Source organism: Marmota marmota, unplaced genomic scaffold (genome assembly GCF_001458135.2).
Source record: "Marmota marmota marmota unplaced genomic scaffold, marMar, whole genome shotgun sequence".
NCBI classification, from domain to species: domain Eukaryota; kingdom Metazoa; phylum Chordata; class Mammalia; order Rodentia; family Sciuridae; genus Marmota; species Marmota marmota.
The window spans coordinates 3082676-3100339 of record NW_026000052.1 but is presented as its reverse complement, the minus strand read 5'-3'; the positions used below and the strand labels follow the sequence as shown (position 1 = coordinate 3100339).

At 60.0% G+C, this 17664-nt stretch overlaps 1 protein-coding gene across 2 annotated transcripts in view; it reads right to left on the bottom strand.

Moving 5' to 3' along the window:
* Window positions 1-17664, bottom strand: part of Brd3 (bromodomain containing 3) — a 31654-nt gene that overhangs the window by 11717 nt on the left and 2273 nt on the right. For both annotated transcript variants that reach the window (XM_015505769.2, XM_048813370.1), the window contains exons 2-7: window positions 7604-7929; window positions 6508-6645; window positions 5240-5387; window positions 4319-4533; window positions 2189-2560; window positions 76-204 (exon numbers count right to left, since the gene is read on the bottom strand). In XM_015505769.2, the coding sequence (XP_015361255.1) occupies window positions 76-204; window positions 2189-2560; window positions 4319-4533; window positions 5240-5387; window positions 6508-6645; window positions 7604-7816 (1215 nt within the window). In that variant the 5' untranslated portion in view covers window positions 7817-7929. The remainder of the gene's footprint in view (window positions 1-75; window positions 205-2188; window positions 2561-4318; window positions 4534-5239; window positions 5388-6507; window positions 6646-7603; window positions 7930-17664) is intronic.

Below are 17664 nucleotides of genomic sequence, written 5' to 3'. Positions count from 1 at the left end.
CATCCTGTATCTGGGGTCCGGGTGCCCCCAGTGCCAAGTCAGCTCTAACTGCTCCTATGCCCAGCCTCGGGTTACCTGGAGCTTCCTGGCCATGGCCACCACCTCATGGTCTGGAGGGTTGTACTTATAACAATTTGAGAACATTAACCGGACGTCGGCGGCGAAGCCCTGTGCGTCTGGGTACTCGCGGCTGTCCATCTTCCTCTGCAACACACAAGCAGTAGGCATGAGTGAGCAGGGTCTGGCGAGCACGCACTCCCAAGCAGACCCTGGAGGATGGACTCAGGGTCACACAAGCCCAACGCAGCACCAGCCAGGACACCCCAGCTCTCTGGAACTTCAGGTGTGGGCGCCCACAGGGAGGGAGGGGAAGGGACTTGATGGCTTAGAAGGGCAAGTGGAATGTGGAGACAGAGTCCCTGGCTGGAAGAGGCACTCTGCCAGGAGTCGTGGTCCTCACCACCACCCAACCCTCCCTTGTCCGGAGTTCCTGATTCCATGTAGCAGTCAGCACCCCACACAGAAGGCTCTCCTGTGAGGTTCCACCCTGCCGACCACAAGAAGCCTGCTCAGCTACAGAACAAAACATCGCATCTTTTTCACGGGGATTTGGTCACTGTCACCCAGGTTGTGGCTTACAGAAGCAGCATCTCAGAGCCCAAAGGCAGCTCATGCCCCCTCCAGGGAGCCTGGGGCCAGCAGGGAGCCACAGAGCCCCTGTGGCCTAGGCCTGGAGGGCCCCGGTGGGTGAGGCTGGAGGCACAAAGCTGGGGAGGGGCAGCTGGGCAGGGGAAGACAGGAATGGGACCACCCACAAGGGGACATCTCAAGGTCACCATGGAGGACAAACTGATTGTGGAGGCCAGGACTCAGGGCCTTGAGGGGAGAGCAGACAAGGGGTGGCCCAGGAGGCTGTCAGTCCAGGTACCAGTGAGATGGAATGGCTGGGCACCAACTCCCAGGGGTCAGAGCAGCCTCCTCCAGGAGCCACCCCGTGCCTCTGGGTCACGCACCCTCTGCAGAGGACTGTCTGGGGACATGGGAAACCAGAAAACCTTCTGATATCAGGGGAAAAACCTGACGTCCAATTTCAACAGTGCCAGGATGAGACACGCCCAGAGCTCTATGCCCAGAGCTCTACTTTCGGAACCCGGGGCCAACCGGGTACAACCCCTGTGGTCGGGGACACGCCCCTGTGGTGTGGGGCATGGCCTGTTACTGTCAGGTGATGTTAAGAGCTGTGGCTGCCTTGTGCTCTTTTCTATTACAACCTGCTCGTGAAGGACACGGCAGTGGTGGTGAAGCCGGGCTCAGCTGTGGACAGTGCATCTAGGCAACCCTGCTCTGCCCAGCGTGAGGGGCCCGGGAGGCCCAAAGCATGCTGTGACTTCAAAGTGGACCAAGCTTGCAAAATGACTTTACTCTGGAGAAGAGCAAACCAGCCCCTCTGAACCAGCACGGCAGGTCAGGTCTTGATGCAGCCCACACGCCAGACCCCCAGCCTCACTCCGGAAGCTGCCACTGCAGCCTGTGCAGACACAGGGGCCCAGCCACAGCGAGCGGAGGCTCCTGACACCTCTGGGCTGAGGCTCTGCCCTTAGTGTCACACCCAGGGCACTTTATCCAAGTGAGCACAGGCCTTCCAGACATCCACTGCCCACCGGGCAGGATGTCCTCACCGGACCTGCCCTGGGCTGTCATTACTGCGAACGGAGGCTGAGGGCTAAATCAGCCTCCGCAGACGAAATGCCAACAACGGACAGGACCACTACCCGCACATAGGAATCGTTCCAGGGCCCAGAGGTGGGCCACGCCTGCCAGAGCTGCCCTGCCCAGGAGGGCAGAGCACTGTGGGGACCTCTGCCCAGCCCAGGCTGCACCCTCTCTCTACGTCATGGCCCACTGAGGCCCACTCGGCTGAGACCCGCCTGGCTCCACCTGGCAGAAGACACACAAGCCCAGCAAAAGGCAGGGTCTGGAGAGACCCTGTCTGGGGACGGGAGCTTGGGTTCACCTCCAGCGGTGGCCACCCAGCTCTGGTCCCTGCTAAGGACCTAGACCTGGGGCTCGAGGGCCGCACCGGCAGCTCTAAGTCGTGCCTGCCACAAGGTGGGCCATCGTGAAGGCCTCCCTGCCCGAGGGACAGGCAGCCACAGGCGTGGGACAGCTGGCGGGGCACCCCGCCCACCTTGACGGTGCTGAGGTCCATGGGGTGCTTGATGATGTCGTGGTAGTCATGCAGCTCCAGCGCCTCAGCGTCCACTGGCTTGTAGAAGGGCCAGGCGTAGGCCGCGTGCTTCTTGGACAGCATCTCTCTGAGGATGCTGTCGCAGTGCCGCAGGTGCTCGGACAGCTTGCCCTTCTTGCCCGCGTGCTGAGGCACCTCGCCATCCTCCAGGTCCTTCTTGGGTGGCTTGATGGGGCGACCCCCACTCTCGCGCCGGGCCACCACCTTGGCCTGCTTGGGATCTGCCAGCGGCGGGGGCGACTCACTGCGGCTGGCGGTGATAGCCGCCGTGGTGGGCGTGGTTGTGTCTGCTTTCCGCTTCACGCCCTTTTTCTGTGAGAGCAAAGCGACCAGTGAGCACCCAAGGTAAGGCCCTGGCGTGGGCACGTGTCTCGAGGCACACACTTCTGGAGCGCAGACCTCACGCAGTCTCGCTGCGAACTCCCTACCGAGGACACCGAGGCTCAGAGTGGCCAGCTGCTGGCCATGGTCACACAGCTGGCAGTGGTGAGGCTAGGACTCTGAAGCCTGCCCTTGCCAGACCTGAGGGCCTCACCTCTCTCCCTGGGTCCTGAGGGCCCCGCCGTCCAGGTGGGCTCGCTCACTACCACCCTGGGTGGCATGAGGAGCCACACACCACCCACCCAACACCTGAGGCCCACCTCAGCCCAGGCCCAGCACCAGGGGCTGCACAATGGGGGTCTCCCTGCTTTTAAAGACCAACAGAGAGCGCCAGAAGGGGACCCCGAGCTGGGCTTCAAGAACAGACACAGTGGTTGGTGCAGGATGAGGGGGGCGGCAGGAGCATTCTGGGCTAGACAGGGGCAGCCCGACCAGGGGACGTGAAGCAGCCACAGCAGGTTTGAGGACAAGGGACTCCAGGAACTGTGGGGTTGGCACATCTGGACTGTCCAGAGGCATGGGCAGCCACCACTGGCTGTTCTAGGCTAGGAGCCTGATGCAGCAGAGTGCTGTGTGGCCAGGCCTGAAGCAGAGCCGGTGGCAGCACACAGGGCCTCCATCACAAGCAGCTCTGACACTCACGCAGCCCAGGTGTGAGGGTCTCTCCCGCAGCCTGCAGGGGCAGAGGGCCCCGGGCATCACGGGTGAGTCAGGGGCAGGGCTCGACGTGCTCCGAGACCAGCTTGGTGGAGCCGTCAGCTCAGATGAGGTGGGAGGAGAAGCCAAAGGGAGCCACAGCTCCCCAGCGGGCTGCCAGCTGCCCAGGGGTCTGCTGTCAGAGTGGCCCACATCGATGCCCAGCTAAGCTGCTGCCCTCAGGCTGACGGGGGCATGAGCCGGCTTCCACAGACAGTTAACAGGCACCCACAGGATGCCAAGCACAAAGCGCGTGCCCCAGAGGGCCCCGGGGAGGGGGACAGGCTCATCTGGCTCTGGCAAACGGGACATGCTCCAAAACAGCCCCGCGCTATGGGAAGTGGCCTGGCCAGGCGCCACCCAGAAGTGCAGGCAGTGAAGGCCACGGGGAGGGGAAAGCGACGGGGGTGGCGTTTTACCTTGGGAGAGCCATTAAACCCTGACGCCCGCTTCCTCATCTGTAAGAGGGGGGACTACTGTCTGCCCCAGAGGGTAGCTGTGAGGATCAAATCGAAGAAGACAACACGTGTCAGTGGCTGTATGGGCCTCGTGAGCCGCGTCCTGCGGGAGAGCCAGGCCTAGCCAGGAAGGGGCGGTGCCCATGGTGAAGAGCTCCCAGCAAGCAGGGTGGACGGAGGCCCTCAACACCCAGCAGTGCCACTCACTGGCCACCGCTCTCCCCAGGCATGAGCAGGAGAGGGACTGCCCCCCATGCTGCTCTCCCACACCTTCCCACCTTGACCAATGGGCTGTAAGGCCAGGGCTGCCTGGCCAGAGAAGCTGGGGTTCAAGTCCAGCCCGGCCCTCACCAGCCGTGTGACCTCCAGCCCCTGAGCCTCGGTCTCCTCGTCTGTGCAGAGAGAACATCTCCAAACAGCCAATAGCCCCAGGAGGCGCAGAGCTCCCCTCCCACCCTGGACCTGCCCACTGCAGGAGCCCAACAGGTCGGCCCCAGCCACCTCACGACGACCACCTCAGGCCCCAGATGCTCACCTTGACAACAGGCGGCGTGGGAGGGACCACAGGGACGATGGGCGTCGTGGGAGGAGGCGGTGCAGCAGCGGGGGGAACAGGGACTGATGTGACATTCGCAGTGATGGTTGGTACGGGGGTGGCAGCAATGACAGGCGTCTGGGAGACAGTGGGGGGCACATTCTGGAAGGGGGTCGCTGGGGAGACTGAGGACACGGCCGCCACTTGCTGCGTACCTTCAAGACAAGGACAGAAACTCAGCACAGGAGGCTTCTGCTGCATCTCCAGAAGCACCCAGGACCATGCCTTCTAGCAGAGTGCATCCGGGGCCGGCTGTGAGAGCAGAGCCCGACCTGGCCAAGAGCCCAGTCCTGCACCTTGGGGCAGAAGTTGGGCTGGCTCACCTTGGCTGAGTGCTCACTGTGACAGCAGCACCCCTGGCCAGAAACCAGAGGAGGCTGAGGGAGGAGACCAAGAGAAGCCCCGCGGCCTGGCACCAAGAACCAGCTGTGCGGTCAAGGGACCTGGGACAGAACTTGGCCATCATCGGTAACCAGCCGTGCAGGCAGCTGCATGGCCGTCTTCCTCTACCTGGCTCCTCTCCTCCATAACCCGCCTGGTCAGCCCAACCCCAGCGCTTGTGCTACTCTACCACCAGGCTCCCCAACAAGGAGCAAGACAGATGACAGTGACGCTCAGGTCACCAATTAGACAGCAGAGAAAGATTTGGAAGGGGAGAACAGGGACACGTGCCGGCAAAAATGTCAATGTCCTCCTTGCCCCCAGGCTAGCCACCTCTCCAGCACAAACTGGCGCCTGCAAGCTCATCCCACCCATCCCACCCAGTGGACAGGGAAATGGCCCGAGGGCCACAGGCCTGGCACCCCAGCCCATCTACCTGTGCGCCATGGACAGAACATCCCCCATCCCCCTCCCCTTTACCTGCACTCTGGGTCCCCGCAGCCGGCTTCCGGCCTTTGCCCTTTGGAGCAGGGGGTAATAACTCAACTTCCTCTTGGGGCATCTGGGCCACTTTCTGCAGAAAAATTTTCTCTAAGGCTTGGGCCATTAGCACTATGTCATCTGTGGGCTAAAGACAGAGAGCCCGGGTCACTTGCTGGGAAAGGAGCATGATCCTGCAAAAAACACTGTGGGTTGTGGCTCAAGGAAGCCTTTATGTAGAATCTGTTAAGAGACCTGGTGGAGAGGACACTAGACAAACATATTTCAGTGTGGAAACTCCCAGAGCCACCCAGGTGCGGTGGCATGCACCCACAACCCCCGTGGCTCAGGGAGGCTAAGGCAGGAAAGTGGCAAGCTTTAGGTCAGCCTCAGCAGACCCTGCCTCGGGATAAAAAATTTTAAAAGGCTGGGGTTGTGACCCAGTGGTAGAGCAGCTCTGAGTTCAATCCCCAGTATCTCAAAAAAATAAATAAGAAACAGCCGCCATGGGGGTATCATGGGGCAGAGTGCTTGCCCAGCATGCCCAGCATGCCCGAGGCCCGGATTCCATCCACAACACAACCAAAAAGAAAAACAACAAAATTGTAGCCTTCATCCCATCCCATGGGGACAAAGAGCCGCAAACAGCCCAGTACCCTTCACCTCTACTTAAGGTATGTACTATCAAAAAAAAAAAAAAAAGCCAGGCACAGTGACCCACGCCTATAATCCCAACAGCTCGGGAGGCTAAAGCAGGAGGATCGTGAGTTCAAAGCCAGCCTCGGCAAAAGCAAGATACTAAGCAACTCAGTGAGACCTCGTCTCTAAATAAAATATAAAACAGGGCTGGGGATGTGGCTCAGTGATCAAGTGCCCCTCTATTCAATCCCTGGTACCCCAAAAAATAAGACAAAAAAACCGCCACAAAACCAGGACCCCAGGCAACTTCCCTAAACTGCCCCCTCCCTGAAACCACTCCGCCGGCAGCTCTGCTCAGCAGAAGTGCTCTCTGCTGTCCAGGCAGCTGCCAGGCGGGTCAAGCTCAGGCTGCACTGCTCCGAGGGTCGCTGGGGTAAGATGTCTAGGCCCAGGTAAGGAGGTCAAGGCTGTGGGTGGTCAGGGCCGGCTGTGCTCCGAGCCTGAGCACCTCCACAGCCCCCTGACTTATGGGGAACCAGCCCTTGGGGCCAACCCAGCCAAGGCCACCCAGGGACTAGGCCATCCTGGGCCCAAACCAGCATCTAGAGCCACACTTGGTGTCTTCTTACCTTGTTGTAAATATAACAATTTGTAAACATGGTGTTGAAGTCCTGCATACATTCACTTGCGCTCCAGTAATAATTATTTTCTAGTCTCTTCTTAATAGTCCCCATATCCATCGGGTTTTTTATTATTTTATGATAATCCTAGAAAAGAGATTTTCAGAGGTATCACAAGAAATTCTGCATGACTACTTTCTCACTTCCCAAGTGTAGCAAGGGGTCATAATGAGGTCCTCGGGCTGGGTGCTAGAGCTGGGCCACCTGAGGGCAGGTGAGCACTGGGTCTGAGACCATCTACAGCCAGTCCAAAACTCCTACCTGGAGCTATTGCAGACCCTGAGCTGATCTACGTGCTACAGAAGGGGCCAAGCCCCATCCAGGTAACTTTTCTTTTTTCAGTATCCGGGATTGAACCCAGGATTGCTTAACCATTGAGCCACATCCCAGACCTTTTGTATATTTTACTTAGAGACGAGGCCTCATTGAGCTGCTGAGGCTGGCTTTGAATTTGGGATCCTCCTGCCTCAGCCTCCTGAGCTGCTGGGATTACAGGCGTGCACCACTGTGCCTGGCCCATTCTAGGCATTCTAAACCCACCAGTGGCCAGGGGCCAAGCTCGGCCAAGAATCCAGACCACCAAGTACAAGGCAGGGGATTCTCCTCGCAATTCTCAGGGTTTCTCTATTTGGGTCCAGACCAATACTGAACAGATGCTGGGGGCACCATCGCCTAGAGTTCAGGTCTTGGTGTGCAGCTGACATCGGAAGACAAGTGGGTGTGACAGGCGGACATGCACACGGCCCCAGGTCAGGCCTCAGTTGCACAGATCTGCTCCTGAGCCCCAACAATGTCGGCACCTCCTGCCTGCTCCCCAACTCCTGCACCCAAGACTGACCGCCCACTCTCCCATAAGCCCGTAGCCCTGCTGCTCCTTCCTACTGGGGGTCACAGGCCATTACCCTGGGGCTGTGGGCTACTGGAGGCACAGGTTGTCCTCGGCTTAACAGCACCTGCCACATCTCCAGCATCACCTGGCCAAGACACAGGGGCAAGGCTGGGAGCCCAGGGTGGGCAGAAGGCCTTCGGGCGCAGGGCTACTCACAGGCAGATTGAGTTTGATTGCGTCCACGGGCTGGTAGAAGGGCCAGGCAAACTGATGCTTCCAGAGCGTCTTCACCACCACGTTCTGCATGTACTGCAGCTGGTTGGTCTTGCGGCCGGGCTTGCTGGGGTTGGAGACCTCGGGCGGGGGTGGGTTCACAGGGCCCGGAGCCGCCGGGATCCCCGCGGGGGCGGCCGTGGTGGTTGTGGACATCCTCCAGCAGCTGGCTCACTTGCCGTCACGGCTGCAGCTCCAAAAGGCCCCTGCGCCTTCTGTGCTCCCTGAAGAGGCTTGGCATCCCATTTCTGGGCCCAACCAGGCAACACCTGCAGGGGACCAAGGACAGAAACCCGTCACCCCAGAGTCCCCACCTCTGCCACCTCAATGTAGACACCGCCTGGTCCCAGCAAGGCCACTGGCCTTCCCACCTGCCCTGATATGTAGCTGTCACCTGTACAGAGGGCCTCTCCAGCCACTGTCTGTCAACCTGCGGGAGGAGGAGTGCCGGATGGTGGGGTAAGACAGCACAGGCCACCTGCTTGCAGGTGGGAACACGGCTAAAGACGGGTGTGCCGAGGACGAAGCCACTTGGCTCGCCGCCCACCAAACCACCACTTGCCAGGGCTGATTTGCTTTCCCCAAACCTTGCACTTTTCTTGGCTGTGGCAAGATTTTAAGGACAATCCACAAGCAGAGAAAGTGCAGAGAACTATAACGCAGCCCCAGGAGAGCCAGGGCCGGCGGGATCAGCAGTGACCGACACGTGTCTACTACAAGCGACATGTGTCTACTACAAGCGTGGTGCGGGGCGAGTTCTAACGTAACCAGGAGAACAGCTCTGGGGTTTGTGATGGCGGCTGGCTGTGACACGGCCTGGCCCTCGGCCAATCAGGACAGCGAGGGAGGCGGCTCCGACCCTGCAGTCCGCCTCCTCTGCTCCTCAGGGCAAACAAGGGGCTGGGGAGCCGCCCCAGGCCGGGCTGGAGCTGCTGGGAACACTGGCCCTACCAGAGCCGAGGCCCTGGCAGCCCTACCAATGGCTGGGACAGCGGGAACCGTGGGGAAAGCAAGAGCCCTGGCAGCATGTGCTGGGCACCCGCACCCACCCTCACTCTCCGGAGCAGGAAGCTGGGCAGCTTCACTGTGTGCCCTTCACTCCAGGCCAGGGCTGGCGCTGCACCCCTGCCCTCTAGGTTTTCCAGGTAATGCCCATGTTGGAGAGGAGCCAGATTCTACTGGATGCCAGACAGCCACTGGCAAGTCTCTCCAGAGTGAAGATGGGCTGGGAGCCGGCTGATGTCCTGCTGGCCCCGTCCAATGCCACAGCGGGCGTATTTGCACCACAGTTGGCAAGGGCCACAAACCAGGGCTCTGCCCCCAGAACGCTGGTCGTTAACAGAATGTCTGCTCCTTCCCAGCCCAGCCACTCCTTGCCCACCAGGCCCCCACCCTGCTTGTCCCTCTTCAGAGAAGGGCCCCTGGCCATCAGGAGCCGTGCTGCACAGCAGCTCCCAGGGCGCCATTCTGGGGCGCCTCAAGGTCCTACATCTGGCCAACTGGGCACCGGCCCCGGCGGTGGCTCAGTGGGGAAGGCAGCCCCACCAGTATGGGCCAATCACCACAAGGCTGTGTCCTCACCTCCAGGAAGCTTCCAGAAAGAAATGACCTGAGACAGCGGCTAGGCACAAGCCTGGGTCACCCTCGGGGGGCTCCTCCTACCCCCAGCCTACCAGGGCATTTCTGCTTAGCAGCAGCACTCTGGTCAAGACCTGCTCACCAGAAGCCAGGTCCAGGCACTCACTGTTCAAAACCCTCTAGGCCTCCCCTGACACCACACTGGCCAGCAGGGCCCAAAGTGACAGGGCTTTGGGACATGTAGCTGCTGCAGCCATGCTAGTCCTCACTTTTCCCAGGCCTCTCGGAACCTTCTGGAATCCCCTGGATGTGGAGCCGAGGCTGTGGCATTCGGGCAGCTAGGACTGCCACAGGAGGCCCAGCCCCAGGACAGGAGGCTGCGCTGCACCCCAGTTGCCTCCCAGTGATGGGAAGCCTGCTCCCTGTGCAGCCAGTGTGTGGACCCCAGGACCCGAGACACAGGGGACACATGTGCCTGGAAGGGGTCCAAGGCCCTTCCACTCCAAGGCGTCCTTCACTCCAAGGCGCCTGGTAGAGATGGGCGAGGGACAGCAGGACATGGGCTGGGGAACATACCCAACCAGAGAGCTCAGGGAGCCCAGCCTCCAAGGGAGGGGAGGTGGGAAGGGGCTCTGCGACGGGGTCCTGGTGGTTCCCAAAAGCCCCAGGCAGCACCTGCTCTTCCAGGCACACCTCAAGCTGAGCCTGGAAGAGTGGCAGGTCTGGGGAAAGCCACCAACAGCCAGTAGAGTCCTGGCTCACTCTGCCATCCTGCCACCTCACCACCCTCCACCAGACCAGAGCTGCGTGAACCAGGCGTCGGCACACGCTGTGCTATGCCATACCATGCCACGCCACGCCACGCCACACCAGCGCTGAACCCACAAGAATGAGGGAGGCCCAGAAACTGCCAGGACAACCTGGGGGCAGCAAAGCCTTGAGGGGCGCCATCACCCTGTGGCCCAAGCCACTGCCCAGCAGGCCGGGGGCCAGGAGGCTTCCAGAAAGAAATGACCTGAGACAGACCCTGGGACGGCACATTGCGAGGCCAGGCTGGGCAGTGGTAAGGTGGGCACAGGGCACCCAGGCAGGACCTTCAGCCCTGCTGGGGCGCCTCCTTGGCTCTCAGTCACCAGTGCCCCGTGGGCTGGGCCTGCAGGCAGGGCCCAGTAGGTGGACTGATGGAAACACCAAGGACGTGAGGGGATATGCCAGCAGCCCCCTTGCCCAGACCATGCACACGTGTTCACAACGGAGCTGCGCGTCACAACTGTGACCCACCAGACAGACCGTGGAGCATGCAGGATGGGCATCGGGCCCAGGCCCTGTGTCTCTCCATCCTGTGCTCCTGGAATGAGGTCACTGCAGAGCTGGAGAACCACAGCAAGGGGACGAGCGGGACACCAGGCCGTCCAGGAAGGTGTGGTCACCAGGCCATGCCAAGCCCCAGGTTGGGTAGACAGAGGGTGGGCCGCTGGCCGAGTGAGCAGCACATCTCCAACAGAGCTAGCTCGCCATTTGGGACCCAGAGTCAGGCCCCCTGACCCTAAAAGCTCTCAGCTCCTGGCCGTCACCCCAAGAGCTCTCCAGGCAGGCAGGGAGCCCCAAGGCCACAGCTCCCCACCTATGAGGAAGGGACGTTTGGGGGGCAAGGAGCCACCTGGCAAATGCTAGAGCTGGATGTGCCCATGGGCACAGGGGATGTGTCCCCAGTCACCCCAGGGGTCCCATGAAGCCTACCAAAGTGACATCTGGGGTCCTATCTGACATCCCACAGACTTTTGGCATGCTGGCCCCAAGCCAGCTCTGGAAACAGGAAGGTCAGAATTGCACTCAGTGGACCAGGACAGCCCTCACCCCTTGCCCCCTCCCAGCCCAAGCCCTGGCTGGCTTGCCTCTCCTCAGCCTGACCAGCCAGGTCTGCATTCCATGGGGCAGGGGTGTCCCTCCTGTACGCACACCTCCCCCAGGCCCGAGGTCACCTCCCATCCCAGACAGTCCTCAGCAGGAAAACAAACACTCTAAGGTCAGCCTTCCCTCTGCTGAGGGGACAAGTTCTACTGCAGAACAATTAGGGGGGAAAACTTCATCCCAGAGCTTTGGGACCTACAAGAGAGTGACCTAGTGGCAAGGAAGGCCACCGTGGCTGGGGCTGGCTTCTATGAAGAGCCGGGAATCCCTGGGAGGGAGTGAGGGCAGGTGGCTGGCAGGCTCCATTGTACAGTCCACAAACCAGGCCAGTGTGACCAAGAGCAGGCCTGGAGCCCAGGGCCAAGGGGTGATGCGGGGAAGCATGTGGGCTTCTGGAGCCTGAGTCTGGTGCTACTTTGCTAGAAATGCTTGTTGGAGAGCGAGCCAAGGAAGTGACCCCAATGCTGACCAAGTACCTGACCATCTTTTGGAACTGGTGCTGATAGATTCAGGTGAAGGTACTGAGGTTATGATTTTCTTTAATACCAGGGATTGAACCCAGGGGCCTTGACCACAGAGCCACATCCCTAGTGCTTTTTACTTTTTTGAGACCAGAGTCTCATCCTGTTGCTTAGGGCCTAACTTACTTGTGAGGCTGGCCTAGAACTTGCGATCCTCCTGCCTCTGTCCCGAGTTGTTGGGATTATAGACACGGGCCACGGCCACCTGTAAGGTTTTGGTTTTTCAAAGGCCCTTTCAGAGACTCACGGTGGAAGGTGTGTAAGTGGGATGTGTCTGGGATTTGCTGCATGATGGGGGCTAAAAACAAGCGGGGTCTGGACAAAGCAGGACAGGCCATGAGCTCCCCTGCTCTGGAGGCTGAGCACCCTCTACATCCTGGTCTGCACCCTGTGAAAGATGATGCGCCTTCTCCTTGCCCCTGCCTGGCACACGTGCTCAGTTTCCTGCACCCCACTAGGTGACCTGGGGACCATGACTTTGCTCCCTGCAAGCAGCTGGAGCCAATGAGAGGGACTTATGTGGCATGGCCAGAGGTGTGCTGGAGAGGGCGCCAAAGGAACCCCAGACACAAGTGGCACACTTGAGGCCCACTATCCCCTGTATTCCACCTGCCCGCTGGGGAATGGGCAGCAGGGGGAGGTCTGGTCTTCTAGGTAAACGCCCCTTCTCCTGGGGGAGCAGAGGGTCCAGCTGGAACTGTGGTGGCAGGGCTGGATGCCAGCCTTCCTGACATGGCCTAAACCTACCCCGTAGAGGGGCTGGGTGCGCCATGCCCTCCATGCAGCCCTGGCTCTGTACCCGCCAACAGTACCACCAGGAACAGCAGCTCTCCCATCCTCCGCGGTCCTCGCAGACCAGGGCCTAGAAGCAGATGAGGTATGCCCGCTCTGGCCAGGCATGGCGAAGCAGGGGTGGACCCCATCACAGAGTGGGAAACTGAGGCTCTGGGGCCCTTCCTGAGGCCCATCTCTCCCAGGCCTCCCCTGCAGTCCATAGTAAGGGCCCCCAGGTGCTCCCACCAGGGCCGACGGGGACTGCGCAAGTGTGGGTGAAAGTCCGCAAGAGGCAAAGCCTTGACAGAGGATCTGAAACCACAGAGCGGAAACAGACAGACCGCAAGTCCTCCAACACAAGAGAAAGCCCAGGTCAGAGGGCACCAGGGAGGCCCAGGGCCAGGACGCCACAGGAGCCAGCAGCAAGGGTGGGGCCCCCACGCCCAGGCTCTGCCTTCCTCCTCCAAAGGAGCTGAAGACTGAACCTCGAGCAGAAATTCACCCCCCCTGAGCTCACAGAGGGCCAGCGGCAAAGCTAGGAGGCCAGTGCTGTTTCAGGGCCTGGACAGATGGAGCGGGAGCAGGGATCACCCCATGGAAGACCCCTCGAAAACTCAGTAGTAAGTCCCACTGGCTTCCTCCTGCCACACTGCCTGCCGTAAGCTCAGGATCCCCTCTTGGAGCTGGACACTGCTGGGCAGCAGGTACTGAGGGCCAGCACCACAGCCCAGCTTCAAGGCAAGGACAATGTCCACTCACCCAACATGGAGGGCACCTCCCTGGCCCTGGTTGGGCCAGCTAGAGGACAGCAGGTGGCATCTCTAGCCTCACCTGGCCCCAGAGCAGGGACCCTTTTGGGGTGTTTCAGCAGACAGATGGGAAGGCTGCAGGAGCCATGTGGGGGTTGGGGAGCAGGGACCCTACAGGGCCAGGCAGGGGGCATGCTCATGGGGCTCCCACCTGGGGCACTGGAGGATCTGCAGAGACACAGCCCTGGGCGTGTTCAGGAACGGGTGGATGTGACAATGGGTGCAGAGGAGGGGCACGTGTCCCCAGTCACTCCAAGGGTGCACACACCCCAGAGGGCAGCAGAGCTCCAGAAGGGCAGGCTCATGGGCAGCAGAGTGGGAAGGAAGCTGGGCGGGGTGGTTCCTCTGGATCTCAGTGGCCCTGGTCTCCCCTATTGCTCAGATCCACTGTCCCCACTGGCCACAAAACAGCCTTCAAGGAGGCCAGCTCCTCCAATGGGAGGGTGGCCCGCTCTCTCCATCTACCTGGGGTCATCATTCTCCTGAGGACTCCTGTCACAGTATCTCTCACACCCCTGGGGCAGTCCTGGGGACCCCATACTGATGGCTTCCTGTACTCCGAGTGGCCGATGCTGCTCCATCCTAGTGTGGCACCCATGGGGTTCCAGGTGAGGAAGAGGGGGCTCAGGGTGGGGAGAGCCAAAGGGTGAGGCCGACCCAGCCAGGACGCCAGGCCCATGCCACCTCCGGGGAATTCCACAGCCATGCTACAGGCACTGCTGCCTTCTGCCCTGGCAGACAGAATGAGTGCCCCTGGAGCGGCCACCCTGGGGCCAGCCCTCAGGCTGCGGGAAACTGGATCCATAAGGGAGGGCCAGCTTCAGTGACAGACGGAGCCAACTGCTTCCACAAGCCAGGGCAGGAACCAGGGCCAGGGGCCTCCAAGCGGCCCCAGGGCGGGCAGTCAGCATGGGCGGGGCCTCCCTGTCCAGGACAGACTCTCCCATGTAAGAGGCACAGGGCCCTTGCTGTCTAGGCGCCCCTGGCCAGCGCCCCATGCTTGTCGGGTCCACATCACACCTGCCTTGCAACAGCTGCCCAGCCCTATCTGGCAGCCCTGGCCCCATCCTATGTGCCCTGCTCCACTGGACCCACGGGGCTGTCCCACGGCCAGGCATGCAGGCGCTCCCCAGGCAGCAGCTGCGGTCCCTGCTTCTCCTCCAACCACCCCCCCACTTTCTGGATCCAGGTTTTTTCCTCAGGCCGCAGCAGCCCACCTGGGAGCCAGCCTTTGAAGGTTCCTTTGCTGCAGGGACGTCCACCTCAACACAGACCCTGACCCCCCACCATAGCCACAACAGCAAGGACAGGCGGACACCTTACACTTGAGTCCCTTCACACTCTTGCTGAGAAACCAGGACTCCTGGCCAGGGGCCCAGCAGGCCAGGCCCTGGCCCGTCCCTCTGGAGAGCTCAGTGGCCATGCACCAGGCCACCTGCTGCACTCAAGGGCCCCTGCATGGGTGGGGGTGACCACAGAGCCACAGCCCAGAAGGATATTCTCCCCAGAAGGACACAGAGGAAGACACTCGCCCTGGAGAGGGAAGGGGGTACTGTCCCCAGTCAGGTGGCCCAGCAACACTGCAGTGGCGTGGTGAGCACCAAGGCTCAGATGGACCAACACTCCCCTCACTCAGTACTTTCTGGAGCCAGGCTGGAGTCTACCCAGCACCCTGGTCTGTGGGATCAAAGAATAATCACTATAATAGCTCCCCTCTAGGGTGGCCTGAAGAGCCCCACTCATACAGTAGAAGAAAGCTAGGAAAGGACCCTGCCTGGTTGGGTGCCAGGCCCTGCCTCTCTAACCTGCCCCTCAACCGCCTCCAGCAAGATCAGCGGCCAGGACTGCCGGGAGATCCCATGCTGCCCGCCCTCAGCTCAGAACCACTGACCTGAACACCTTCCCACCAGCACCTGATGCAGGAGCTGGCCAGAGCAGGGGAGGTGCCATGCACACCAGCTGTTTGCTCCAGAGCAACCCCCACCCCAGCCCTCCCCGCCTGCTGGCCCTGGGCAATGGCCCTAAGAAGGAGCCAGCTCCACCATCCCATTTAACAGATGGGAAGTGAGGCAGACTGAAGTCACAGGCTGGGAGGACTTGGGAACAAGAAGAACAGCAGTGGTAGGAGGGCCAGGAGCTCAGGACTGCCACCTTGCCCTGCCCTGATACTCAGGGGCAGCCAGCCTGCCCTGCCCTCAGTCTAGCCACCCCTCAAGACAGGGTGCAGGCCAAACTGAGGTGGAGCTAGAACTCAGAGCCCAGCAAAGGTACATGCCTCATTTTAAGTCCACAGCTCCCGAAGTCACAGTGGTCCACACCCACCCTAGTGTGGGGCGGGCACCATCAAGGGCCCCGTCATGTGGTGAGCATCTTGGGGCCAGGCAGCACCCAGCTCCTGTCTGGAAGACAACCAGGCCCGGACCCTTTGCATGCCACACTATATCCCCTAGATCTGCCCCAGATGGTCAGGCAGCACTGTCCAGGAAGGGAACCCACTGCATTGCCCAGCTCACTCCTCTTCCTTCTGCAGTGCCACCAGAGACACACAGTGACCACCACGAGGGCAGCAGCCTTCATGTGCAGGTGGGCGTTGCAGGTAGAAACGTACACACCAGACCTCTCTCAGTCCTTGTGAAAAAGCTGAGGACATTCTGCCCCCAGGACCCAGAGCTCCCAGCGACAGACTCCAAGCTCCTTGTGACATGGAGGTCCCCTCTGCCCCAGATTCCAATTCCACAGGTCCCTCCTCTGCAGATCACCCTGGGAATCCAATGGATATGGAGATGCCTGAGACATTCATTGTCATGCCCAACTTCCAAACACACTAGGAGACACCTGACCAGGGACACCTAGATGTTACTGCACCCATATGACACGTCCCAAGAAGCTGAAGTGCCCTCCCAATAGCTCATTAGCTTCTGCGGATTCTGCAGGACTTTGAGGCTTCTGAGGAAAGGAGAACCTTCTCCAAAATGCACCTCCAATTCCAGGCTACAGGGTCCTGCAGAGTAAGTACCTAAGAACTGAATCCCTCATGAGACAGACACTGGCCAGAGACAGCCAACAGCTACACACACACACACACACACACACACACGGGCGGGGGGGGGGGCTCCCAGCTCCAATGTGAATTCGGACCTGAACTGGCTGAAAGACTCACACTCAAAGCCACCAACACAATACATGATCCAAACGGGATGCTTCCTTTGATAAGAGCCCCACCACCCCAGGCAGCAGAGCACAAGGACTCCTCGGCTGCTTGGGTTTCACAGAAAAGAGGATGCTGAGGATATATGCTCTAGCCATGGGGACCTACGTGTGGCAGCAGTGGCCTGATCTCCTGTGCTCCAGCAAGGGGCAGAGCCCCAGGCTCACCCAGGTCAGCAGAACCCCACAAAACCCAGAGACTTTCTTAGGGGATGGAATGCTGCTGGCTGCCACAGTTTCTCATTTGAAGCAAGGATCAGACACAACTAGATACTGGCTTCCTCTGCAGGTATGAGAAGTCTGCCTATGCCAATAACCAGTCCAGAGGGCAAGAGGGCCCCACTGTTGATCAGCCTCACCACTGAGCCAAATACCTTCATGGTTTCCAAAATCAAGACTTGCAGAGCAGTCAAGGCAAGCTCCCCCAGCTGCAGGGACTTGGGGAGGGCGACTGGTTCCTGACATATCCCCAGGGCAAATGTACCTGATAGCCTGACCATCCTGTACCAATCACTCCGCTTGGAAGCGTCTGGGCCCCCAGCCCTCCAGGAGAGCTCTGCCACAGTAAACCAGGAGAAAGACAAGGCAACCCTGGGAGGCCCAGGACACAGGACTTCAGGCAGGCAGGAGCCCCTGCCAAGGGGCCTTGGCCTTCCCTTGAGACACTCCCCCACTTTCACTTTCTGTGGAAGACTGCCTGGAGTCTAGCAAGGGAGAAGTTTTACAAATCTGTCCTCTATTCAAATCTCACTTCCAAAGCAATCGCTCTACTTTCTAAAACCAAAAGTCAAAATGGTGCTTACTGTCCACCCTAAGAAAGCTTTTCAAATCCCTCCTCCCTGAACTTCTCAGTGACAGGGCAAGCACCAGATCTCTGCAGCTGCTTGGACTGTCTCTGCAGACACTCAGTGCCCTGCCGTTACCAGGAAGGTCAAAAATGCCCCCACCTCCTGACACCGTCTGGGCTGTGCCTTATCTCTCCTGATCAGTAACCACCAGCACACATCAAGGCCCGACATAAGGCAAACAGACCTTTATTTGTAAATGAAAAGCCTCATTGGGGCCCCTGGGGAAGAAAGGCAGCCTGCCTCCACACCTAGAAGGTCCCTAACCTGAGGCCCGCCCTTTCCTAGACCCCCAGCAACGCCAGTAAAAAAAACTCACTCAAAATGCTAACGCGGCATAGACTCAGGAAGAATTTCCA